This window comes from Antrostomus carolinensis, unplaced genomic scaffold (genome assembly GCF_000700745.2).
Source record: "Antrostomus carolinensis isolate BGI_N321 unplaced genomic scaffold, ASM70074v2 scaffold36919, whole genome shotgun sequence".
NCBI lineage: Eukaryota > Metazoa > Chordata > Aves > Caprimulgiformes > Caprimulgidae > Antrostomus > Antrostomus carolinensis.
The window spans coordinates 1,685-24,341 of NW_010338558.1; the positions used below are offsets into that span (position 1 = coordinate 1,685).

Sequence of the window (22,657 nt, forward strand, 5' to 3'; positions counted from 1 at the left end):
AAAACATCTGCAGTAAGTTCTGTAGAAGGTGCAAACAGAAGAAAGTGGAGGATAAAGAAGATAAATTTAATTTAAAACCCATGAAAACATTTCTAGGGAGTCAGGCTGAACATCACCATTACGCACGGTACCTCACCTGCCATTTTGTAGTCACCTAAGACAGATGAGAAGTCCTTTCCTTATATTCTCTTTCCTCTCCGCTTTTTGCCACCACATTTTTCATGTCCTCACGATTTATTTTACCCAGATACAGCCTGCAGGTTCTTGGCTATTTTTTTCAATCAGATATTTTTGAGGAAAAAAAAAAAATAGTTTTTTAGATGGAAAATACTTGGATTTTTGTCCAAACCAGATTCATCCTTCCTTTCTATTTAACTGAAAGCAAATGTAAATGCTTTTTTAAGGAAGGAGGAGGAGGAAAGGAACCCACTAGAGCTTAGAGAAATCTCGAGTAAACAGTTCTGAGCGTGAAGAAATTAAATGAGGAATGTAGCATATGGTGCATTTATAGATTTTTTTCTGGATTTCAGGTTCTCAGGTAGGCAGAAGTGATAATATCCACACCTAGTGAGGTCAAGGGCTGGTCTTACACTCCCGAGAGCCAAATTTTCCCAGAATCTCTCTCAAATGAGTAATTAAACCCTTGGCCTGACAAAAGCCAGGCAGAGGCCTGACCGATGGAGTGCCCTGAGCATCGCCCGACAGCCGCCATGCCCTGAACAGCCGCCGTGCTGGTGGGAGGCAGGGAGCTCGGGGCACTCGTTGGTCAATGTTAAACAACCCCAAACTGCTGGTGTTTTGCAGAGAAAAAGGACGAGAAGGACCTGTGCAACGGGAAGCCAGCGAACGGCATGGTGGCCCTGCCCAACGGCACCCTGGCCGTCTTCAGAGGTAGGCTGGCCACCTGACCCCCTCAGCCATGCCCTGAGAGCAGGAGCCGGGACAGGCCGGAGGGGGATCCTCCTTTCTCCCCTGTCTGTCCGTCCGTCCGTCCATCCACACGCGTTTCACCGTGTCTCCTCCCACCACACAGGTCACTACTACTGGCTGCTGAACGGCAGGAACCCGCCAACCACCAACCCCCGCCGGATCAGCGACGGCTGGGGCATCCCGTCCCCCATCGACGCCGTCTTCTCGAGGTGCAACTGCGATGGCAAGACCTTCTTCATCAAGGTGAGGAGCCTTCCCGGTGGGGAGCAAGCCCAGAGGGCCTGTGGGGCAGGTCAGTTTGGAAAAAGGGGTCGGGTTGAAAATGCAGCACCCCAAAGAGGAGCCCTGTGCGATCCGGGGCTGCCTTGCTTGTTCTGGAGAACAAATACAGTGTGGTGGGTTGGAAACCCCATGGGGGAAGCAAACCATCTCATTCCCCAGCCCTCCCCCTGCCTGGAGATGGTGCTGCTCAGGAACAACCTCAGTTGAGTGTTTTTTCTCCTGCAGTTGGCTAGGAGACAAAGCACTGACAGAATAACTGATCATCAAGAAATACTTACGTACAAGCCACGCTTCAAAAAACCCACCTCTTGAAAATACGGGTATTTTTCATCGTGTCTTTCCCTTGCCCAAACACGGCCTAACTTTGTTCCCAAGACATTTCTATGCCTGAAAAAAGATGATAGTGAAGCGCAAACTCCTCATTAAAGACATTATACAGTTATTTCCCAATTAACCATGCAGTCCTGGAGTTTAAGCAGCTTTTTCTAAGTGTGAAAATTTAGAGATTTAGAAGGCAAACCGCTTTGTTCAGTAACTGCTCTTACCAGTTTGTTTCTCAGAGACTCTGTCCCTGCTCCAAGGTGCTGTTAAGAGACCACAGAAGGTGTTTTTAAAAAGTTGTAATCTTTTTTCCCTGTTTAATGGCTGTAGGAGGAGTGGTTCCTGTCGATTTTGCCATGCAGTGTTACCATTATTTTTCAGGTCTGTGTTCAAGCTGAATTACCAAGAATGAATTCCCTCTAAAGCTCTTCCCTTCCTTACACCCTTAGGGTCCCCTGTACTGGCGTTTCACTAACGGCGTTATGGATAAAGGGTACCCCAAACCTCTTGCAAACGGATTCGCAGGGCTAAGTGGGAAAATAGCAGCAACCCTCCCCGTGGCAAGATACAACAACAGACCAGAATCTGTTTATTTTATCAAAAAAGGTATGGCTTGTATTTCAGAAGTTCACAGGTGATCAAAAGGTGCTTGAACTGCCTTAGTCAGGAATAAAACAGTTTCTCTTGACTGAAAGACATAATTCTTTCAAAAAGAGAAACCTAAGTTATGGCAGAGTGTGCTGGGTGGTCAGAAAATACCCTCAAGCTTTAGAAGTCTGTATCAGTACTTACAGATCTTTAAGTGCATTTTAAATTAGACTGGACCATAAGGGACAGAATCCAGCATTGTAGCAGACAAACATTAAAATTTAAGTGTTATCTGGTGGGGAAACTGTTTTAGTCTCAAGTTAATTACAGAAGGGAAGGCTTTAGTCTCAATAGTTTGTAACTATGTAGGAAATCTCCCTCCCCATTTCTTATTTTAAATGAATGTCATTTCTTTATCTTGTATGAATTATACACTGCCAACATAGGAATTGTTACCTGAATTTAAAAAGCAGAGCTTGACGAAATGCAAATCCTTTTCTGGACTCCAGCCCTCTTCTCATGCAGCCTGAAATGATGGTCTTACCCTCTCCTTGATAAATAAGAACAATGGCAGCAAAAGCAGTTCCCCTGGAACTGTACTTACAACTGGCATGAGCCTGCAGGAGGTATCACCACATGGAGAAGCACGACTTGGATTCAGAGAGAGAGGCTTTTTTTAAATCTCAAAATGTAGGAAGAGATAAAAAGCTGAATGCTGCCATGGCTGTAGATGTATGAAAACAATGCTGTTGATTTCCTGCATGTGACATGGGTGTCAATGACGTTTTCATATCTGATCTGACTGGTGTGGGTAGGTTTTTTTGTTTTTCTTTAATCAAATGACACAAGTGTCTGTTTTAGATGGCAACATGCAGCAATACGTGTACAGACAAGAACCAGCCAAGAAATGTCAAAGAAGAGCCCAGGTTACCATCAGATACCCAGCTTATGTCCCAAGACTCATCATAAGGAGACGCTTCCCACGTGCAGTCAGAATGCCAACCGTTATTCAGACTGTCAGAATCAACCCATATCCATCTGGTAACTTATATTTATTAAGTTTCTTTTACACAACTGTTTTAATCTTTGTAGTTTCTGAAACACAACATTCTGTTCCATTTTTTATTTAAAAATATAGTGCTTTGAAAATTCTTTAATCCAAGCAAACAATAGCTTACAGCAGACAGGCTTGCGACACCTCTGAACTTCAGATCTCTTTTGCTTGCAGGAGTTCTGCGTAAGGAAATCAAAATGACTGCCTACTGGAGAGGGCTCCCCAAAGTTATCCACTCAACTCTGTCGCTACCCAACCACAATAAGCCCGACGGCTACGATTATTACGCCTTCTCTTACAGTAAGTTAAAGCTAATGCCAGATCCTACATAGCTCAAGACTAGGGGATGGGGAAGAAAGCAGCTCGTGTACCTCTCAGCTTTCCTTAGCGTGAGGTTATCACTTGTGGTTCTGCAAGGCTCAATTCAAGCACTACTAAAAAGTCCTGAGAATTAAAATGTTGCCTGTAATTGAGAGATGTTTCTATTAAAAATAATAAATCAATAGTTACAGGACAACTAGCAGCAACAAGGTACAATGGTTCAAGCTGGCCAGTTGCGGAATGCATCGCCCTAAGAGTTCAGGCTCGTAAAGTGATTAAAAACCTGCTGCTGAAATGCAGAATTATATTAATGATAGATTGAAATCCTTGGACCACTACACATTGGTAGTTTTTTCACTGACTTCCATGGAACTGTTTCTGACAAAACAAAAAAAAAAAAGGGAGGGATATGAGTAATTCTGCTTCACAGAAAAAAAAATACTTGTGATTCCAGCTTAGGTAGATCCTTCCCCTCCAGCCAGGATCATGTAAAAGCATTCCTCAGGATTTTCTCGATAATTCAGGAAAAAAACTGAATTAAGAACTGGCTGTATCCAAATACAGGACACTAAAGTAAGTCCCTGCCAGTATGATCTCATTCCTAACTTCAACATAGGCCAGTTCACAATCGGGAACCACACAGCTCTCACTGTTGTAGTCAGTACAGGATTGTTTCTAGTTTGTTTGATTTCCAAATTCTTAAGATTATTTCTGTGTTCTACCAGTGTAGAGTATTCTTCCCTGCTCCCTGCTCTTGGGACAGATTGAATTATTAGCAGTACTGTAAAACTTAGCTAAACACAGAGAAGGATATGTAAAAAATAAAGTTGAGGACAAAAATTCATTGCTACAGCCGCTCAACTCCATATACGTATGTGAACTGGAACATCTGTTCTTCATGCCTAAATGAAATTACAAAGGCTTTACCTTCAGGATGCTCTCCACGTACTAAATGTAGTTTCTGGAACTTAATTCTGGTGTATCTCCATTTCAGATCGGTACTACAGTTTGGACATTGGCAAAAGAATAGCAAGACCTGTCACCGCTCTCACAGGAAAGACTGTATCCAAAGACTGGTACAACTGTCCTAGCAAGTGATGCACAGCAGAGGATTTAAAAGAAAAGATGCCATTTCCATGTTGACGTTTTGTCTAATTTTATTAATAAAGACACTGAAATGTGGGCACACAAATCTAACTATAAAATGCTGCTTTAACCTCTGGCTTCAAGACACTAAAGCAACCACAGGCAAACTGGCGCTTTTGTATACACAGCTGTCATTACTTTACAGATGGTTTAACTAATATTTCCTCTGTTCAGGCCTCCTCTGCCTCCCATTGCATGAGTGACACCTGTGTTGGGAAAGAAAACAAATGCATTAATAGAAATCCTTTTCAGCCTTTTCATCAACTGCTGGTACATGTGATACTTCATCCTTCGGTACAGAACTGCTGCTGCAGTGGAACACTTCCTTTCTGATCAAATTCCAGCTCCCTCTCCTCCCTAGAGCCTGGTGATACGGACACATGATACTTGTGCTGTTTAAAAGGACGTTGTTGACTTGTGACCCCGTCTCAGGCCCTGTGCCAAAACAAGTCCAGCATTCTTACTGCATTTGAGATCAGTTAGTCCCTCCCTTTTGTTATGAAAGAAATGGTGACAGACTAGGAAAATCTATCCTTGGTCCACCTCCTCGCCTTTTTTTTTTCCTTTAAAATACCAAGTGCCTGTACTTCAATGCTAGTATCAAGTCTTGTATGATATTAAAATAATGCCGAACTGAATACCATTAATCTAAGGGTTTTTCTTAATACAGAAGTTGCAAATATTTATTGTCATGTTTTAACTCTACACTGCATTACAAAAACCTGTACTACTTCCATAAACAGTGAGATAATAACTGCGATCCCTAGGTACCGAATGGGATACTGATACGTAATGTTAAACCCAAAGATTTCTAAACTTATGTCCTAACAGCATTGTTTTAAAATCTTCTTTTAAAACTTTGGTAAGTTATCATAGAATGGTTTGGGTTGGAAGAGACCTTAAAGCTCATCCAGTCCCAACCCCCCTGCCAGCAGCAGGGACACCTTCCACTAGACCAGGTTGCTCAAAGCCTCATCCAGCCTGGCCTGTTGAAGATCTACTGCACTTTATTCTCTCTCCACTGGTAAGAACCAAGGGCCACTTAAGAAGAGAGTTTCCCCACCTAAAAAATGCTCAGACTAACATACTAAACCAAACCTAGAGAGCTCTTCGGGCAACATACTGACAGCCAGGGCAGGATGCTGTATTATTTAACATCTTACAAGCAAACATGGGAGTATCAAGTAATACTTCATATATGGTCCTCACAGGAAGAAAGTCCTAAAAACACAGTTTTAGAGTCTGAATGTGAGCAACCACCACCACTTACCCCTCTGTCTGTTGAACTGCCGACCGCGAACACCAGTTCTCAATGTCGGTGGCTGAAGTCTGACACGTCGAAACGGCTTAGGCTGATTAGTGCTGGTGTCTGTGAAGAAGGGGACATGCAGGAAGGAACGTCTGTGTCTTGTACAGTTTCTCACAGTTTAAGTTTACATGATGTGATACACATTACGCTCTTAAATCTCCTTTAAAATGATCAAGGTGCACCCTTAGTTTTATTGTCATCATCTCCGATATAAATCAAAGCCTCAAACCAAGTGAGTTTGGGACTTCTTTCATTACCTATGCTAGGTGCTAAATTGGTGACTCAACAGTGATTTCTTGTTCTTTGATGAATGAAAGAAGATATTTTTTAAATCTGACATCAAACATGTCACAGAATCACCAAAGGATCAGTAACTTTTGATCCTTGAAGCCTTTTCTTACTATGGCCTACACTAATTATAATTACTGTGGTCCCAGTAAAAACTGTTTGCCATTAAGGCTACAGGCATCAAAATGTGACCCTGCTGTAAGAGTTCTATCTTATTTTGTGCATCTTGGCTATCAGGAGTACATGATGCTGGTCCAAAAAAAGTTCCCTCACACAATGAAATGGTATGACACAACTGTTTCCAGCAATTAACCCATACCTGCAGATGAACTAGAAGGAGGATCTTGACTAGTCGAAGGAAGATCTGACTCATCAGATGCTTGAACAGATTCTTCTTCTTGCTGGCTATCGATTTCTAGGCCTGCTTCTGAAGTAATTCTAGAAGAGAAGGAAGGGGAGGAAAAACATGTAAGTCTACTCACAAAGTCACAAAAAGGTCAGGGAAAAAAAACCCAACATCATCATGGAGCAGAAAGATTCTTATGCAAATGTCTTTCCGCAGAAATTTTCACAGGTTTCATTCTGTTTTGTCTTGTTGCCCCTGCCCCAATCACAAGAGATTTATCTGGCTTTTAGCAAAATAACAGAGTCATTTCCTTGATATGCAGCCCAACTTCAGATGCATATCCGATATATTAATTGTGTTTCAGAGAAGTTCATAGAAGCTATTTAATAAATAACACTAACTATAAAACCATAATGTGACGGTGGTGTGTATGTTTAGGTAGAGGAAGAATGAAGTGGAGGGATCACCACTGACCCCTTATGCCTACAGATCACTCACTGGTGCAATACCCAAGTTATTTGGACTCTTTCTTGAAAAGACAAAAACTAAAAGGTATTATAAGGTTGGAAAAAAAAAAATAATCCACCTTCAATTGAGTTTAAAACCTACCAAGCTAAAAGCCTGTTCCAAATTACAGACTGTTGTGTGAACCACCTAGTTCCTCTATGAATTGACTTCTAATCACTAAAGATTAGATGGTTTTGTAAGAAACAAATTGGAGACCTCAACATTAGAACACCCATCCTACACTCTACCTACTTGTGGGCAGACTAGTGCAATCCAAGTTGGTGCTATAACAAGAAAACTGTGTGGCAAATTTAACTTGCAGCAGTAATATTTCATTTTCTTCTGACCAAACCTCCTGCAATCAGTAGATAAAAGCTGAGGTAAATTAGGAACTACACATCTTTTATTACTAAGCAACCAACAAAAATCAAAAGACAGTGTAAAATGACAACCTATCCCCGTTTAGATTTTTAATGTAATTGATCATAATACAAAATACAGCAATGATTATAAATATTAAAAGTGGCACTTGTAAAGTGGAAGACAAAATCATTTGTCTATTGAATTCTTAAGAACTGCTTATTCCTCTCCCTTGTGCTCCATCTTTGGTACTTGCACTGCCTTCACTGAATGACTTCACTGTACAGGCTTGCTTTGTAACACGGAGTGATTTTCTCTAGTACCACACAGGAATGCTTCAGCCTTTATTCTGCAAACCCCAGCCCTTCAGACCGGGGCCTTTACCATCAGTATTTGACTACTACAGATCCCTTTGCATCCTGAAAAAATACAGACTTTTGCTTTTTTGGGGTTTTTTTTGGATGACTTTTATATTAGCTATGTTAGATCAGGAGAAAATCAGAAGCAAATCATTGGTTTGAGACAACAAGGTCAGATGGTGCTACTTCACAAAGCCCCTCAATCCTGTTTGAGCTGTCCTTCCTACCAGAACAGGTTAAACTGGGAATGAATCACAGGCACACTTGGATGAAAACAAATCATTAAAATTAACATGACATCTAGACTTAGTGACCCAAACAAGTCACACTTTACCCTTCTGATTCTGCCTCTGCAAAAACTTCGTCCCCGTCATCACCCGTGCCAGCCTCTGTAGTGGTGGACAGATTGCCAGTAGATGTTGTCACCATTGGAACAGACTGAGAAGCGTGCTCTGAAGCGTCAGCTGAGGCACTTTCAGTAAAAACTGTCACTGTACAGGAAAGGCAGATTAATAAACATCGAGTTAGTTTGAATTTCCTACAGAAAATCCGTGGAAATCTTCAGCACATTGGGAAAAGAGCTACTGGAACACTCCTGATGTAGTGATAAGCACTGTAACAACAATAATAGAATTCTTTTCTGGAAAGTCAAGGTTTTCAACCTTCAGCCTACAAATTTTTTGCCACTTACCTGGTGCTGCTACTTGTAAGGGTGTTGTGGGAACGCTACGACCACCTGATTCTTCCTCATGAGCAAGGAATAGTGGGGTTTCATACATTCCTAAACCTGCAACACAGAGTTTTAGTGACAATTAAAACAGCCAGCTAAAAAACAGGTTAACTGCTGTCTGTACACTTGATGAAATCCAGTGAGTTGTACTTAAATACGGAGAATTTTGTTGTTTGAAGTTGTTTTGACTTACTGTCAGAGCTAGAGTTTGGGGAAGGACTTTTCATACAGGCAGTTAATGACAAAACAAGGGGAAATGGGTTTAAGCTGAAAGAGGGGAGGTTTAGATGAGATATTAGGAAGAAGTTCTTCACTGTGAGGGTGGTCAGACACTGGAACAGGTTGCCCAATGAAGTTGTGGCTGCTCCTCCCTGGAGGTGTTGAAGGCCAGGCTGGATGAGGCTTTGAGCAACCTGGTCTAGTAGAAGGTGTCCCTGCTGCTGGCAGGGGGGTTGGAACTGGATGAGCTTTAAGGTTCCTTCCAGCCCAAACCAGTCTGTGATTCTAATTACAATTTATTGAATCGTAAAACCTCGATGAAAACTTTGCCACTTGTTTTACTTTCACCCCTTTCTTAGGCCTTTACTGAGCTGTGAGCTTCTTCAAAGAACAGCCCCCTGTTTGATGCCGACGGGGATGCAGGGGCAAGGGGCTGGCTCAGGACAACAGCAAAGACAACGCTGGACAAATTGCCTGGCCAGCTCTTAGCAGGTAAGGATATATCCCAAAGATTTCTTCACATTTGCTATTTTCCCTTATTATTTTACTACAGGAAAGCTACCATCAACAGTAAAACTAAAATTAGAAGCCACTCCTTCAATATTTCATTTCTCCTTAAATGAAGCTTCTTGTGCCAAGCAGGCAAGAAAAAATTTCAGCTTCTCTGGTTCACAAGCCTGTTGTTCCTGCCCATGGAAACATTCTACTTTTTAAACCACATTACAAATAGAAGTGCAGCAGCTTAAAGGAAACACAATTTTACTTTCCATTAGTGTCTCTCTGCTGACAATTATTTAGGAGTCACAGGTTTGCATGGTACTCGAAGTAGAACTGCATTTTATTGACTGCATTATTTGTTTTTCATTCGAACCAGCACAGAAAAGAAAGCACAGGAATACTTTACCTCCTTGTGACGCAAGCTGACCAAGATCAGAGTGACTTGAGCTAGTTTGTGGCATATCTTCAGGGGGACCAAATCTGAATCTAGGAACTCCAGCTACCTGGGGGGAACTAGTAAAATAAAGATTTAAGGAATGCTGCAATTTTTCCAGGGCTTGGAGAGGGAAAAAAAAAACCCGAAACAAAAAAGAAAAGAAAAAAAGACAACTTCCTGACCAAAATAAAAGAACAAATTATGTATGAGAAAATGAATTAATACTGACCCTAAAAATCAAATAAACTACTGCTAAATAAATAGCAATTAGTTTATCAAATTTATTTGGATTGCATCCATCCAAAATTAGCAAAAGTGTCCTGAAGAGAATATTCTTTACTAATTCATCCTATTAATTGTCACAATTCTAAGTGATCAGTCCCACATCCAAAAATGGAGATAACTTTTCTTACTTTTATTGGTAATATTAGGGAGGGGAGTGGGGAAGCAAATAGAAAAACTTTTTTTGTTGTTTGCTTAATTTTTGCTTAAGTCAGTAAATTACAGTATACTGGAGATTATCTGCCTCCTAATTTGCTAGTGAGTTTCATGACAGACAGCTCAAACAATGATTACTTATTTTAGATGCAGTCATCTGTCATACCACTGAGCTTGTTACTCCAATCAAGTTCATTTCACTTGAATTTATTTTCACCCCAATGAAAACCAGAAAGAAAGAGATGCCTTTTGTTTTTTCTTTACATCTACTTACTGAATGGCTTCTGCAAACCCATCTGTACGATGTGGAACTACAAGAGTTGGCGTGCTTGGAACTGTTCTATCCTCATCATCAAAGAAGTGTTGCTGCTGGAAAAAAAGAGACTGATGTGAGAGCCTACAATGTATTTCCAGTTTCTACCAAGCTGAGTTAAAGGTTGGTTTGCTCTTTCCACACTGTCCAGCAAAGCAAAGACAGATTTACCTCTAATAAAATTCTTGTTTAATTTCAAACATTTAAATCTGAGCTCATTATACAGATAGCTCTCACAGGCAATAAAAAAAACCCTAAACCAAACCAAAATAAAAGCCAGACACTTGCAGGGCATCCATCTTTCAAAGGAGTTTTAGACACTACTCCATGAGATCATCCTGCTATCAAAGTGCCACGTCTCCCCGTAGACTACAAAAGAATCTTAGGGTGCTGCATTCATAAACACACAGGAATCATCTGGAATGCTGTAATATCCCCAGCAGAGGGGATTCTTCACAATGTGAAGCAAATCATCTCTTCCCTACAGACCTGTGCCCTTTGACCCTGCACTGCTCACAAAGCCAGAAACCTCAGCTCCCTCTTCCCCTCACCCTCCACAAGGCATTCTCTTAATCTCCCTGTCTTTCTCCCATATCTTTCACACCCTTCTCTCCAAAGCACCTGTAAGGTCCCTCCCACATGCCCAGGCAAAAAGCAGTAGGTGCTGAGGCCAGCTGCAGTGAGAAATCAAATGGCAGGTACACACAAGCCAAGCACAACCAAAAAATCTGAGCTGATGCCTTTGAACTCAGCAAATGTACTTATTTAGTCAGTCAGTCTCTCTCCCCTCCCTCACTGAACTTGCATTTGTTCTGTCACAGAATCGTAGTGGTTGGAAAAGACCTTTAAGATCACCGAGTCCAACCATCAACCCAACACTACCAATCCCACCTCTAACCCATGTCCCTGAGCACCTCGTCTGCCTGTCTTAAATCCCACCAGGGAAAAAACAGCTGTCAAAAACAGCTGAAGCTGTATTTTCTGCAAGACTACAGAAGCCATCCCATGTCTGAAATCAGTAGCTAGAGTTCTTTAAAAAAACAAAATAACCCCCAAGTGTTCTGAATGCTCCCTCAAGGCAGGTTTTTAGTAGCAGGCTTTCATATACTTACCATCCCACCTATACCAGGAGTTAGCTGAAGTCCACGCCCCACTGACTGTCTTCGAGTCATCTGGATTCTCTTTATAGTAAAGAAATAATGAAGTAGTGTGAATGCTTTCCTGGAATTCTAATAACACACAACTGTTCGCTCAGAGCCAAGGATAGTGGCTAAATGAGTAAGTGTAACAACTCTATGTCAGTGTACGATGCTGCTCAGTACAGCATCACACCTTCCTGAAGAACAGACCATGGCAGCAGCTACACCACAACTCCTATCTGCTGCCTGGTCTAACCCTGAAAAAGAATCATGTAGGTTTAAATTCCAGGTAAGTGACATTACAATTTTATTAAACTTTCTACTGAGGACAGAAAACTTGAACACAGAAATACTGTGGCCCCAAGCCTCAGAACAAGTTAATGGTAAAGGATCATTTCAGTCAGGATATTTTTGCAAAATTCAGGTTGCGAGATTTTCATGTACAAAATCTACAGCTCTACGTCAAAGCATAATCATGGGTTAGGCACTGACTGTGAAAAGTTTAGTTTATAAAACGAATGGCAACATTCCTCTGCCCAACCTGCCTTGGGGCAGAGACTAATAAAAACCTCTGCCAGTCTGTGTGAGTTACATACAACCTGTTCAAGAACAGCTTTTACAGCTGAAATATCAGCAGTCACTGACTGAAACGACACTGGTATGAGAATTTCAAGATACAAATCCATCATGAGTGCCTTACTGCTCTTAACATTCCCTGTCCAGCCATAATCTGCAGGTTGAGACACGTTAAGTCAGTTTGCTCAGCTACCATTTTTAGGATATTAAATAGATGTCATCTGTTTCTACAACAGACAGAGTACTTATGATTTATTTAGAAGAAATCATACAGCAATTTGTAAAAAGTCTTCTGAACTAGAGATAGTTTATACCTGTACTGGGGGACCCAGTTCTTGAGGAGGAGCATGGATAGTTAGTCGTGGGGGCAGTGGATGTGGTGGTCTGCGTGGTGACTGTGGGGGTCGAGGGGTCTGTCTCTCCGAGGCAGAAGATGGTTGTTGTTCTCTTGAACTCTCATGAGAAAAAGTGGACTCTGCAGCACTGGTACTCCCTTCTCCTAAAACATACAGAAGTACAGAGGAGTAAACCCATGCCCTCCAAACGGAGCTGAAAACATGAAGGCAAGTCTTCAAATTCTGCTACCACATTAACACAGACATTTTTACCCTTGCAAGAGTGGGGACAGCTCAGTAGTGTTATTTAAAATCACTTAAAGAGGATTTGTACAAGCCACATCAATACCAGCACTGAAACAAACTATTGATTATTCAAGAGCTGATTTAGAGAGAAGATATTAATCTACTGAGCCATCAACAGCAGCTTCCATAGCAACCAGAGCTTGCAGGCTTTTCAAAGGAATGCAGAATGTATCCAGAAAAGAACATTTCAAAAGAATCTTGATTTCAGGTTAAAATGGCCTTTAGTGCACATGCATAACAGCTTCTATGTTTTCCCTGCTTACAGACACAGACTTTCTGAAGAAACATGGAATAACCATACCATTGTTTTGAGAATCTGCTGCCCTCTGGTTGCTTTCACCTCCTCCCATGCTTTCCTCAGTTTCTGTTCCAGGATCTGTACCATCAGCCCCCTAAAAAAACCACATAAACACAATACAACTTGGCACTAAACAACTTGCAGGCTGTAGAGAGAATAGAAAAGCAGTAACAAAGTATTCAGAAAGTAAACAAAGTAAAATATAAGAAGATCTTAAAAATATTTGTGTAAATATCTACAAAGTCAGGTAAATGTGTACAATCCTATGAAATTTCAGAATTTTGCACATCTATACACACACAAACATGAACAATGCAGTCATCACCATGTAATGATAATAAACAATGAAATATCCAGCTTTTGAAGAAACTGCCTCACTGGCTTTGCAACTGCACTATTTGTTGCTGGCTCCTGTACTTTGCATTTTCATTCAGCCCTCTTATACATTCCAAGTTGACTTTTCTTCTGGAAACACCAGCTATAACAGAAATTACCATCACCTACTAGCAATTTTTTTATCAAATCCTCAATTGTCTGGGATGAATTTGTACTAAGATTTGCTCTTCCAGGGTATTCCAATCTGTGCAGGTGCATTACAACACCAATTTATTCCAAGAAATTTATCAAGCTATAAAAAGGTACAAATCTCACCTCAGCATCATCTGCTTCATATCCATCATTACCATCAGCACTACCAGTTCCTTCATTACTGTCATCACCTTCATCTCCCATCCCCGTGTCTTCATCGTCATCCTCATCTTCTTCTTCCTCATCCTCATAGTCCTATGATAAGACCATAAAAGTGCCTTAAGGAAATGTGGAAAGGGTAGTGGAATAATTTCCAATCTCAAAGTGGTACATTTCACTCTGTGGTACACAGACCGCCTCTGCCTGTCGATCTCTTTCTGGAGATGTTCAGCATTTATTATCCCACAGTAGATGTTCAGTATTTTTTGACTGCTGTGGTAGGTTGGTTACCTTGTCTGGCTGCCACCCAGCCACTCCCTCACTCCTTCTTCAACAGGACAAGGGTAGAAAATAAGGAAAAGCTTGAGGGTCAAGACAAAGGCAGGCAGATCACATACCAGTTACCTTTACAGGCGAAACAGACTCAACTCAGGCAACATTAATTTAATGTGTTGCCAATTAAAAATAGTGTTGGCTGGTAAGAAACAAGGCAAACACCTTCCTCCCACTTCCTTCTTCTTCCCAGGCTCAACTTCACTCCCTCATTCCCAACTCCTCTTCCTCCTCCCCAGCCCCAAGCAGGGCAGAGGGGACAAGGAATGGGAGGTTGTGGTCAGTCCGTCACTACAAGTCCTACTCCTTCCTCCTCAGGCTTTTCCCCCCTGGCTCCAGTGTGGGTCCTCTCCACAGACTACAGTCTTTCAAGAACTACTCCAGCAGCGGGTTCCTCCCACAGAAGAGCTGCCATCCATCAGGATACATCTGCTCCTGCATTGGCTCCCCTCCATGGGCCACAGCTCCTGGCAGCAGAGCCTACTCCTGCATGAGCTGCAGTTCCCTTCAGGGAATATCCTCCTCTCCCCAGGCTGCAGGGAAATCCTTGCTCCATTGTGGTCTCTTCCATGGGCTACAAGGAGTATCTGCTCCGATGCCTGGAGCATCTCCTCGCTCTCATTCTTCTTTGACCTTGGTGTCTGCAGGATTGTTTCTCACCTTCGTTTTTCCCCTCCTCACACTAACACTGCCACGCTTATATATCGATATGTTTTTATCAGCTGATGGGCTCAGCTGTGTCCTGCAGTGGGGCCACTGCAGGGCCAGCTGGAACAGGCTGTCCCCAGCATGTGACAGCGCCCAGCCTCTCCTCAGAGGCCACCCTTGTATGTTGAATAGTCACAGATAATCTAGAGGCATTGTGAAATTTTATGACTTCAAAATAATCAAGCTGAATTAGAAGTTCAGGCTACGTAAATACAATTATTTATGCAGTAAAAGAAAAAATATTTTGATTAAATTGGTCCTGCCAGGTTAGCTTTTACATCTGATCAAAGACAAAATCATAAATAAAGCATCTCATAAATAAAGTCATTCCATGATATACATACTTCCTGCTCGCCTTCGTTTTCTTCATCATCGTCATCTTCATCATCACTATCAATGACAATGACATCATCTCTCTTGGACTGACCATCCTGAGTTGAAGAAGTATTTTGTTGATCTGACTGAAGAGGTCCAAGATCCATTGGGATAGACTGGGAAGTTTCTTCACTATCCTCCATGGGAGTGTACTCTCCCTGTGTAACACCCTGCAAAAGATAAAACTAAATTACCAGAAGAAACAAAACAAAATGCAGCACAGACAATTCTTAAAATGCTCTTCAGAAAACATCTACTGTATTTGTAAGAGTTTCCTGTTTCCACTCCTAGCTCTCAACCCTGACCAAATGGAGGCCAGCTCTACAACACAAGGATTTTGCCCTTCACTTCCAAAGCAGATTTGGGGTGGGTGCCATTGTTAGGGATTCTGTATTCATACAGGATGCATTTGATTGCACATCCACAAAAAGCTGCTGTCTCAATGTTGACAGGCTGAGACACTGACAAGTCCCCTATGACTAACCCATGTCCCTCAGCACTATGTCTACACGACTCTTCAATCCCTCCAGGGATGGGGACTCCACCACTGCCCTGGGCAACCCCTTCCAATGCCTCAGAACCCTTTCAGCAAAGAAATTCTTCCTCACATCCCATCTCAACTGCCCTGGGCACAACCTAACACAGCCACATTGGGCATTTTACAAAACTAGCACAAACCCAACTTTTTTTCCCTTTTGTTTATCACATCATGACCCATCTAACACTAATCTTGCTCAAGGATTTGTCAAATCTCCCTATTAAAGAAAAGCCAGAAAGTGAAGTACTCTAAAGGAGTAAGCGAAGAAAACTCCAATTCCATTTTAAGACTGTGACTCATTTAACCTCTACATCTCAGTTTCACGATATAAAAGTGACCTGGGATTAAGGATATTAGGATTTCTAAAACAACACATCGAACTACAATTCAAAATTGCAAAGCTTCCTTAACATTCTGAATGTTACTTACATAGGGATGTGCAGAGTGCAATAAAAACTGAGTATCCATCCTTGAACTTTGCAAGTCTAAACTTTAAAAGGTTGTAAGTAGTTTCCACTGGAAACCTCCAGGACCTGATTTGAGAGTTCACTTCTAGAAGTACTGACAGTTGAGGGGAGAGGGGGGGAGGGAAGATGTTTCTGCTGAAATGAAGATTATTTTTTTTCCTTTTTAAATATGCTTACTTCTCCAATTGAGTCTTGTGAGTCTTGATTGTATGTCTGAGCTTCTACCTCGCCATCGGTGCTCTCTTCTGCTGTCACTTCCTCCTGAAAGAATGCAACAAATCCCACACTGAAATCAAAGCACAGTGCTTTCTAGCTACCACGAAGAAAATTAACTCTGTGCTAGTGAAACCAGGAAAGCCATGTATTTTTAAGTTTGGTTAATGTATTTCAGATTTTTTTTAAAAAACTTTTTTTAAAGAATTATCTTTTCCCACAATGACCATGGGCAACATTGTGTTCCCCTTGTACTATTATTCCTTACCTCTGTTTTATCTAGCACCTCATTTCTCTGCCCTGAAGAAATACAATTTCCCCATTCCAGTTCACTGGACCTCAGTGTCTCTAAATCTTTTCAAGACCAAAAAAGAATCCTCAAGGTCTCCCGTTCCACCTCCATCCTCTCAGATAATTAAGTGGCAATGTTCTTACACCATCTTGTTCTTTTCTCTTATGCAACATCCCTCTCAGAGTTAATAAAACAACTTTGACTTCCTTAACATTGTTCATGAGTTGCCTGCTGTGAGGTTCCGTCTCAAGTTCATCCCTTTTCTGCAGGACATCCCAATTCCCTCTCACCGTTTCACATGCATCTCCTGTAAGCTTTTCCAGGGAACTCATCTTTGCTTTCCTGGTACCTCCTCAAGTACACTGTGTTTTATTCCAGAATGACCTTTCAGACCACACTGAAAAATGTTTCCACTTCTTCCTCCTCAGTTCTAGGATATGGCCCTCTCTCTTCCACCCTGCAGTTCACCAGGACTTGCATCATTCATTGCAGCTGCTACAACCTCTGCTTTTGACAATACCCAAACATTGCTTCCTCCTCAACAGATTAAAAAGTCACATTAAGAATTAACTGACTTGCTCTCAAGTAATACACTTGCTCTTCCCATTAAAATCTTCAAAGGGACAGATTAAGTAGTAGCATTTTATGTTCTTGCAAACCTCAGGTCCAACTCTCTGTATGCTTCTCATTTTCTTTGTAAGAGGTACATCCACTGTTTCCTCTGAAATTTGGTCCGAGTTTTCCACAGTGTTATCCTCCTCTTCCTCTCGTGGGCGTTTAGACAGTGAAGAACTTGGGGTAGCTGAAACTTAAAGGAGGCTCTCTGTTATTTTCAGAACAACAAATGGGCAAAACAAAAAATCAAAAGGTTTGGTATTTTACTCTGGAAGATTGTATCTTCTTCTGCACTGAATGGTAACAAATAGAAACAGATAGAATCACCTTGTGTTGTTTCCTAGGACATGAAAACATCAGCCCCTTTTGTTAAAAGATTTTTTGCTCTTGGACCTATCTTCAAAACCCAAATAGAAGCTTCAGGGTACAACTAAAATATTTTTTTCTAACATCTTTGCTTCTGACAAGCACACTCCAAAGTTTAACAGAGTATCAGCTGGGAAACAAAAAAGTGATTTACAAGAGTGTATTTTGGGGAATAAACATTCTACACCAAAATCTACACTATGTGGGGGAAACAGATGTGCAAGTGTATCACACTGAGTAGCTTCGGAGTTCTTCTCTGTATTTTATATTCCAGTTTCTGTAGCTTACTCGTGATTCCTCAAATTAACCTTGCTCCAACAGTACTATCAAAACAGAGGCAGCAAGGTTTACTGTATTAAACCCCACTGCTACTCTGCACGGATAAACAAACATGTGAGTTTTTAGTTTTTATTTTCTACTTCAAAGAATGCAGTGACAACAGCATTTCAGAGATACCATTTCTGAAGGTTCAAGAAAGAAGCCTAACCTCAGAGGTTTGTAAAACATGCAATAAGCTAAGGAGGAGAAAAAAAAAAGAGCAAATCCTTTTGCTGAAGTTAGGCCTGGTTTGACAAGGGCCCAAGTGGAGCTACTTAAAAGGAGCTATTCCAAAAGGGAGGCCTATAAAATAAAACCAACCTGTGCCAAAGACTGCTGTAGAAGTGGAGGGTCTCTCTATTTGAGAGCTCTGGACAACTTCTACAATGGCAGGGGATGGCTCCTGATTAGCAGGCTCAATCTGAGGATGACTTTGCTGAGTGGGCTGCACAAAAGCAGTTGCTTGCGTCTGCTGCTGAACAGTCAAGATGGGCTGAGAGAGAGATGTCTGAACATTGGGACTGGTGGAACGCACAGACCCACTAGTGCTTCCAAAGACTGGAACATGCTCCACAGGTCCTTCTGACTGCATAGCTGAAAGGCAAACAGCAGCACATTCAACTCTCTTCATATTCTCTAATACAGTTCACAGTCTTCATTTCAGAACATCCTACACAAGCAGATTCAATGTTTTGCAGATTTTGTTCACGTAGCTTATATCCCTCATCAGCTGAGGAATCATGAACTTTGTTGCAACAGAAGCAATCGTAAAAGTGCACTATTGACAGATGCAGGGACAATAAAACTATCTGAGGTACTTTCAAACCAATAATTACCAAGATTTCTAAGCAAAGGAAGCATTTATGATTACTGTAGATCCTTATACTACACTAAAATGCTTACCTTCCTGAGTTTCCACCTGTGTTGTAGGCATAACTGTGGCTGTTGGAGTAGTGGTGGGATTAGTGACTGTAGCAGGAGTAACCATTGGACGGATACTGGCTCTTGGAGTAGACTTATTCCCAGCTATTGCAGCAGCAGTCACTTTACTTGGAGTTGACACAACAGGAGTTGGTTTAATATTTGCTGTTGGTGGATCTGAAGTACTAGCACTGAAAAATAGGATATTGGTTTCATCATAGTAGAGAAGAAAGCAGATTTTAAAAAATATCAAGTTTAAATATATTATCATGGCCACAAATACTAATTTTTAAAGGTTTAAAATTTAAAAGCCTGACAAGGGCATAAGGAATTGTCTTCCAAAATCTGTTTCTAATTAAAAAAGGAAAAAAATTCCAAAAAAACAACACCCCACTATGCCAAAATACCCAGTAACCTTTTGGCCAGTTTAAAGGTCCGAGAGGTGTATTCAAAGGTAATCAACTAGAAATCAGGAAGCAGATGGAAAGGAGCAATGCGTGGCTCATCCTATTAACTGTGCCGGGTCTTTATTACAGCACGTAACACATCTTACATTAAAACCGATTCACTCAACACAGAGCAACATCATCTCCTGATTGAGACAATGATCAGCCAAATTTGAAGAGGTATTTTTGACTCACATTCCTCTTTCACCTGAAGCAGGAGTAGACTTGAGTGAGATTTGCCTCTGCTGTTCTGGGACCTATTAAGGAAAACACAGAAGTATCATGCCACGTACGTGCAAAACAAAGCAAGCAATTTGGTAAAACACTTTAGCAGCCAGATCTCTGTACTAACAACCGCTGCTCTAACAGACTTGTTAGCACGCCTAGTCAGACTCCACGATTACTGCAAATTCTCCAAACAAATCATACCCAGTGTGTAAACCAATTCAGTAATTTCTCGGGTATCTTCTGAAGCTACTGAGAGAACAGCAGCTAGAACCCATTATACTGAACACATGGATAAAAATACAAAAACAGAGAGCAGAACACAAACAGTCCAATTCACAGTGAACGATTTAACTGCATGCTTGTTACCACTGGGAGCTCTGACTGTGGCAGGAAATACATTTCAAATTAAGTTCTGCATCCTACTAAAGCCAACTTCTGTATTTCCAAAACCAGGAGGCAGTGGAACTTGAACAGCACGCAGTTTGTTTGGCTCATTGGTATTCTTTAATTTTCCTTTTTTTGTTTTTCTTTTCTTAAAGCCTAGGAAAGCTATGACAAGAATTTCCAGCTGCTATTTAGGATGTTTAGAAAAAAACACCTTCATGTAAAGTAGTCCTGAGTATTAACTACTGTACACACAAAACCAAACCAAGCTGGACAACGGAGCTCGTACTGAGAGCTGCTGCTCTCTTCCAGTCACGAGACACACAAGCTGTTTGTTCCCTGCTCAGGCGAGCTAAAAGGATTTTGTACCTTATTTGTAGACTCTGGCGGCTCGTCTCGCTGTTCATGGTGTCGCTCTTGCTGCTCTCTAAGCTCTCTTTCCAGACGGCAGATTCGACCTTCATACTGTGATTTGAGAGCGCTCATCCGCACCTCCAATTCAGTCTTCTGCTCTTCTAACGAGCTGCTCTTTTGCTTCCACTCTTCATTTTCTTTTGTTAGCTGCTCTTTTGTACCTAATTGAATAGGAAATAATCCAGTCTTGCCACTGTAAAGCTGCCTACTAGGTCTGCCTGCTGAATCTGTCTGTCTTAATAGGTTACTGAAGTATTCTGAAATCTTAAGAATGTTAAGCTACTAATGGAGCTCTTAGAAGTAATTCTAACTTTCACATGCCGTTTTTCTAATTAATAATAGAAAAATATATAATCAGTATAGATAAATAAAAAATTTAAATTAAAAAGTATTCACAAAAGAACAAGAAGTTTTCATCCAGCTCTTATACCATCATTCCTCTCAACACCAGTTAAAAACAGAGGAAGCGGTATGTTTTGCACCTGTACGCTTCGGGGAAGCAAGAAGGAAGGGGAGAGTTACCTCAGTTATTAGTAGGGTCAATCTGCTCTCATCAACAAAAGGATCAGAAAATTGAGGTTATCACACTGGCTGACCAAAACCAAGTAGAACTTTGCTTCCCTCGATGCGCAGCTAGTTATACACTTGTATCATCTCACAAATAAATTAATTTTTTTTAAGCTTCAGACTAATCCTCTAACATCTAATCTAGAAAAAACCTTCAAGTAAAACATGAAGTGGACCACACTGTCCCAAGCACTCTATTTAAATGCTTTTCCACAGGAAAAACAAAAAGCCCAAACAGAAAATGATACCCTAAGGACAGGAAAAATATTATAATACCAGCTAACTGTGCAATCTTCTGCTTGGCTGCAAGCAAGGTCTTCCTAGTTTTCTCTTCCTTCTCAGTAATCTGTTGCCTGAGCTGTTCTTCTTGTGTAGTTTTCTCTTGCAGATCTTGATGAAAACGAGCAAGTTCTGATTGTAGCTGTGTTACCTGCTCCTGAAGATTTCTAATTTCAGTTTCCTTCTCTGCTATAGTCTAGAGAGAGAGAACGAGAAAGAGAGAGACATTACAGCTCTTGGCCATAGCCAGTTACTTCGGCAGATGTACAGCCTAACAAGTTCCAATGCCACTGTATGAGGGTTAAAAAGCTTCTAATCAACGACAGAGGAGTCCAGTCCTCTCTGAACACGACAGCTGAGAGAATAGCATTCTCTGTCCTCCTTATTTATTCCAAGAAACAGTGTGAGCCATGCTAGACACAGGATTTAAACCAGGTTTAAGGTCCCTCTTTCCCAACAAGGTAGAGGCACAAATAGGTCACTTCACATATTTCTGTGCATATGTGCACACACACACAGAAAAACACCCTCACATGCTTCACAGGTCGGCATTTAAGATTGCAGTAGAGTACTCTGAAACTGTTCACTGTTCTTACCTTTTGTAAACTTTCAACCTGGGTTTCCAAAGTCTTCGTCTTCACTTCAGCTTGACTGAGAGTGTCTTTTAGTTCCTGCACTTCCTGGACAGAAACTTGCTCTTCTTGTTGTTCTACAAAGGACTGAGTTGATGTTTCGGCAACCATCTGAAATAGGTCAAGTGGTCTCAGGGTAAGAGTACTATCTGATTAGTATGTCATTACTTTCACACGTTGCTTCTGCGTGCCAACTGATTGTTTAAAAAGTCCTGGGCAAACCCCAGGAACTCTAATGAACTCTGTTAAGAACGCTGTGAAGCATTAAGTGATGTGCAGCTCACGCTTTCTGGCTGTAAGAGCTAACAGCAGACTAAGTGATGTAATCTTCTGCTTTGCTCTTCAAAGGTAAATATTCATACAGGATTATGCTAAGGGAATATGAAGATCATTAGCTAGATTATACATGACTCGAGATGAAAACATACATTGTTAAATAGACTTTCTTTGCAACCAAAGAAGAAGAGGATCTACCTTATCATGCTGTGCTTTCAGCTCCTCGTATTGAGTCTTGTATCTGCGTCCAATTTTCTTGACTTGTGTTATAGTTTTCACTTTCTCTTGTATGTCAGCCACTTTAGCATCCAGTTCTTTCTGCAAAGTATCCTTTTCCGTTCTTATCTTAGTTACTTCATCCTTCAGGCTCTGAACAAGATTCTGGCTTGTAGTCAAGGATGCATTAGTTCTAAATAACAAGAGATCAGAGGAAGAAGCACATGAGATGCTTGAAATAAGTAATACATTTAAATATGTAAAATCTACACTTTCAAGGATT

The 22,657-nt window shown here is 41.2% G+C and overlaps 2 protein-coding genes across 2 annotated transcripts in view; one reads left to right on the top strand and one right to left on the bottom strand.

The window, feature by feature from the left end:
* Window positions 1-4,594, top strand: part of PRG4 (proteoglycan 4) — a gene marked incomplete at its 5' end in the record, with an annotated part of 6,273 nt that extends 1,679 nt beyond the window's left edge. The window contains 6 exons of the mRNA XM_029086889.1: window positions 805-891; window positions 1,034-1,173; window positions 1,983-2,139; window positions 2,983-3,162; window positions 3,350-3,475; window positions 4,491-4,594. Of these exons, the coding sequence (XP_028942722.1) occupies window positions 805-891; window positions 1,034-1,173; window positions 1,983-2,139; window positions 2,983-3,162; window positions 3,350-3,475; window positions 4,491-4,594 (794 nt within the window). The remainder of the gene's footprint in view (window positions 1-804; window positions 892-1,033; window positions 1,174-1,982; window positions 2,140-2,982; window positions 3,163-3,349; window positions 3,476-4,490) is intronic.
* TPR (translocated promoter region, nuclear basket protein) overlaps window positions 4,592-22,657 on the bottom strand; it is a 37,893-nt gene continuing 19,827 nt past the window's right edge. The window contains exons 29-49 of the mRNA XM_010175556.2: window positions 22,357-22,567; window positions 21,847-21,993; window positions 21,248-21,446; window positions 20,360-20,565; window positions 19,574-19,635; window positions 18,915-19,123; window positions 18,333-18,605; window positions 17,372-17,520; window positions 16,385-16,468; window positions 15,172-15,372; window positions 13,751-13,882; window positions 13,103-13,193; window positions 12,475-12,659; window positions 11,558-11,626; window positions 10,407-10,501; window positions 9,665-9,771; window positions 8,503-8,598; window positions 8,146-8,302; window positions 6,559-6,677; window positions 5,913-6,011; window positions 4,592-4,848 (exon numbers count right to left, since the gene is read on the bottom strand). Coding sequence (XP_010173858.2) covers window positions 4,793-4,848; window positions 5,913-6,011; window positions 6,559-6,677; window positions 8,146-8,302; window positions 8,503-8,598; window positions 9,665-9,771; window positions 10,407-10,501; window positions 11,558-11,626; window positions 12,475-12,659; window positions 13,103-13,193; window positions 13,751-13,882; window positions 15,172-15,372; window positions 16,385-16,468; window positions 17,372-17,520; window positions 18,333-18,605; window positions 18,915-19,123; window positions 19,574-19,635; window positions 20,360-20,565; window positions 21,248-21,446; window positions 21,847-21,993; window positions 22,357-22,567 — 2,947 coding nt within the window. The 3' untranslated portion in view covers window positions 4,592-4,792. The remainder of the gene's footprint in view (window positions 4,849-5,912; window positions 6,012-6,558; window positions 6,678-8,145; window positions 8,303-8,502; window positions 8,599-9,664; window positions 9,772-10,406; window positions 10,502-11,557; window positions 11,627-12,474; window positions 12,660-13,102; window positions 13,194-13,750; window positions 13,883-15,171; window positions 15,373-16,384; window positions 16,469-17,371; window positions 17,521-18,332; window positions 18,606-18,914; window positions 19,124-19,573; window positions 19,636-20,359; window positions 20,566-21,247; window positions 21,447-21,846; window positions 21,994-22,356; window positions 22,568-22,657) is intronic.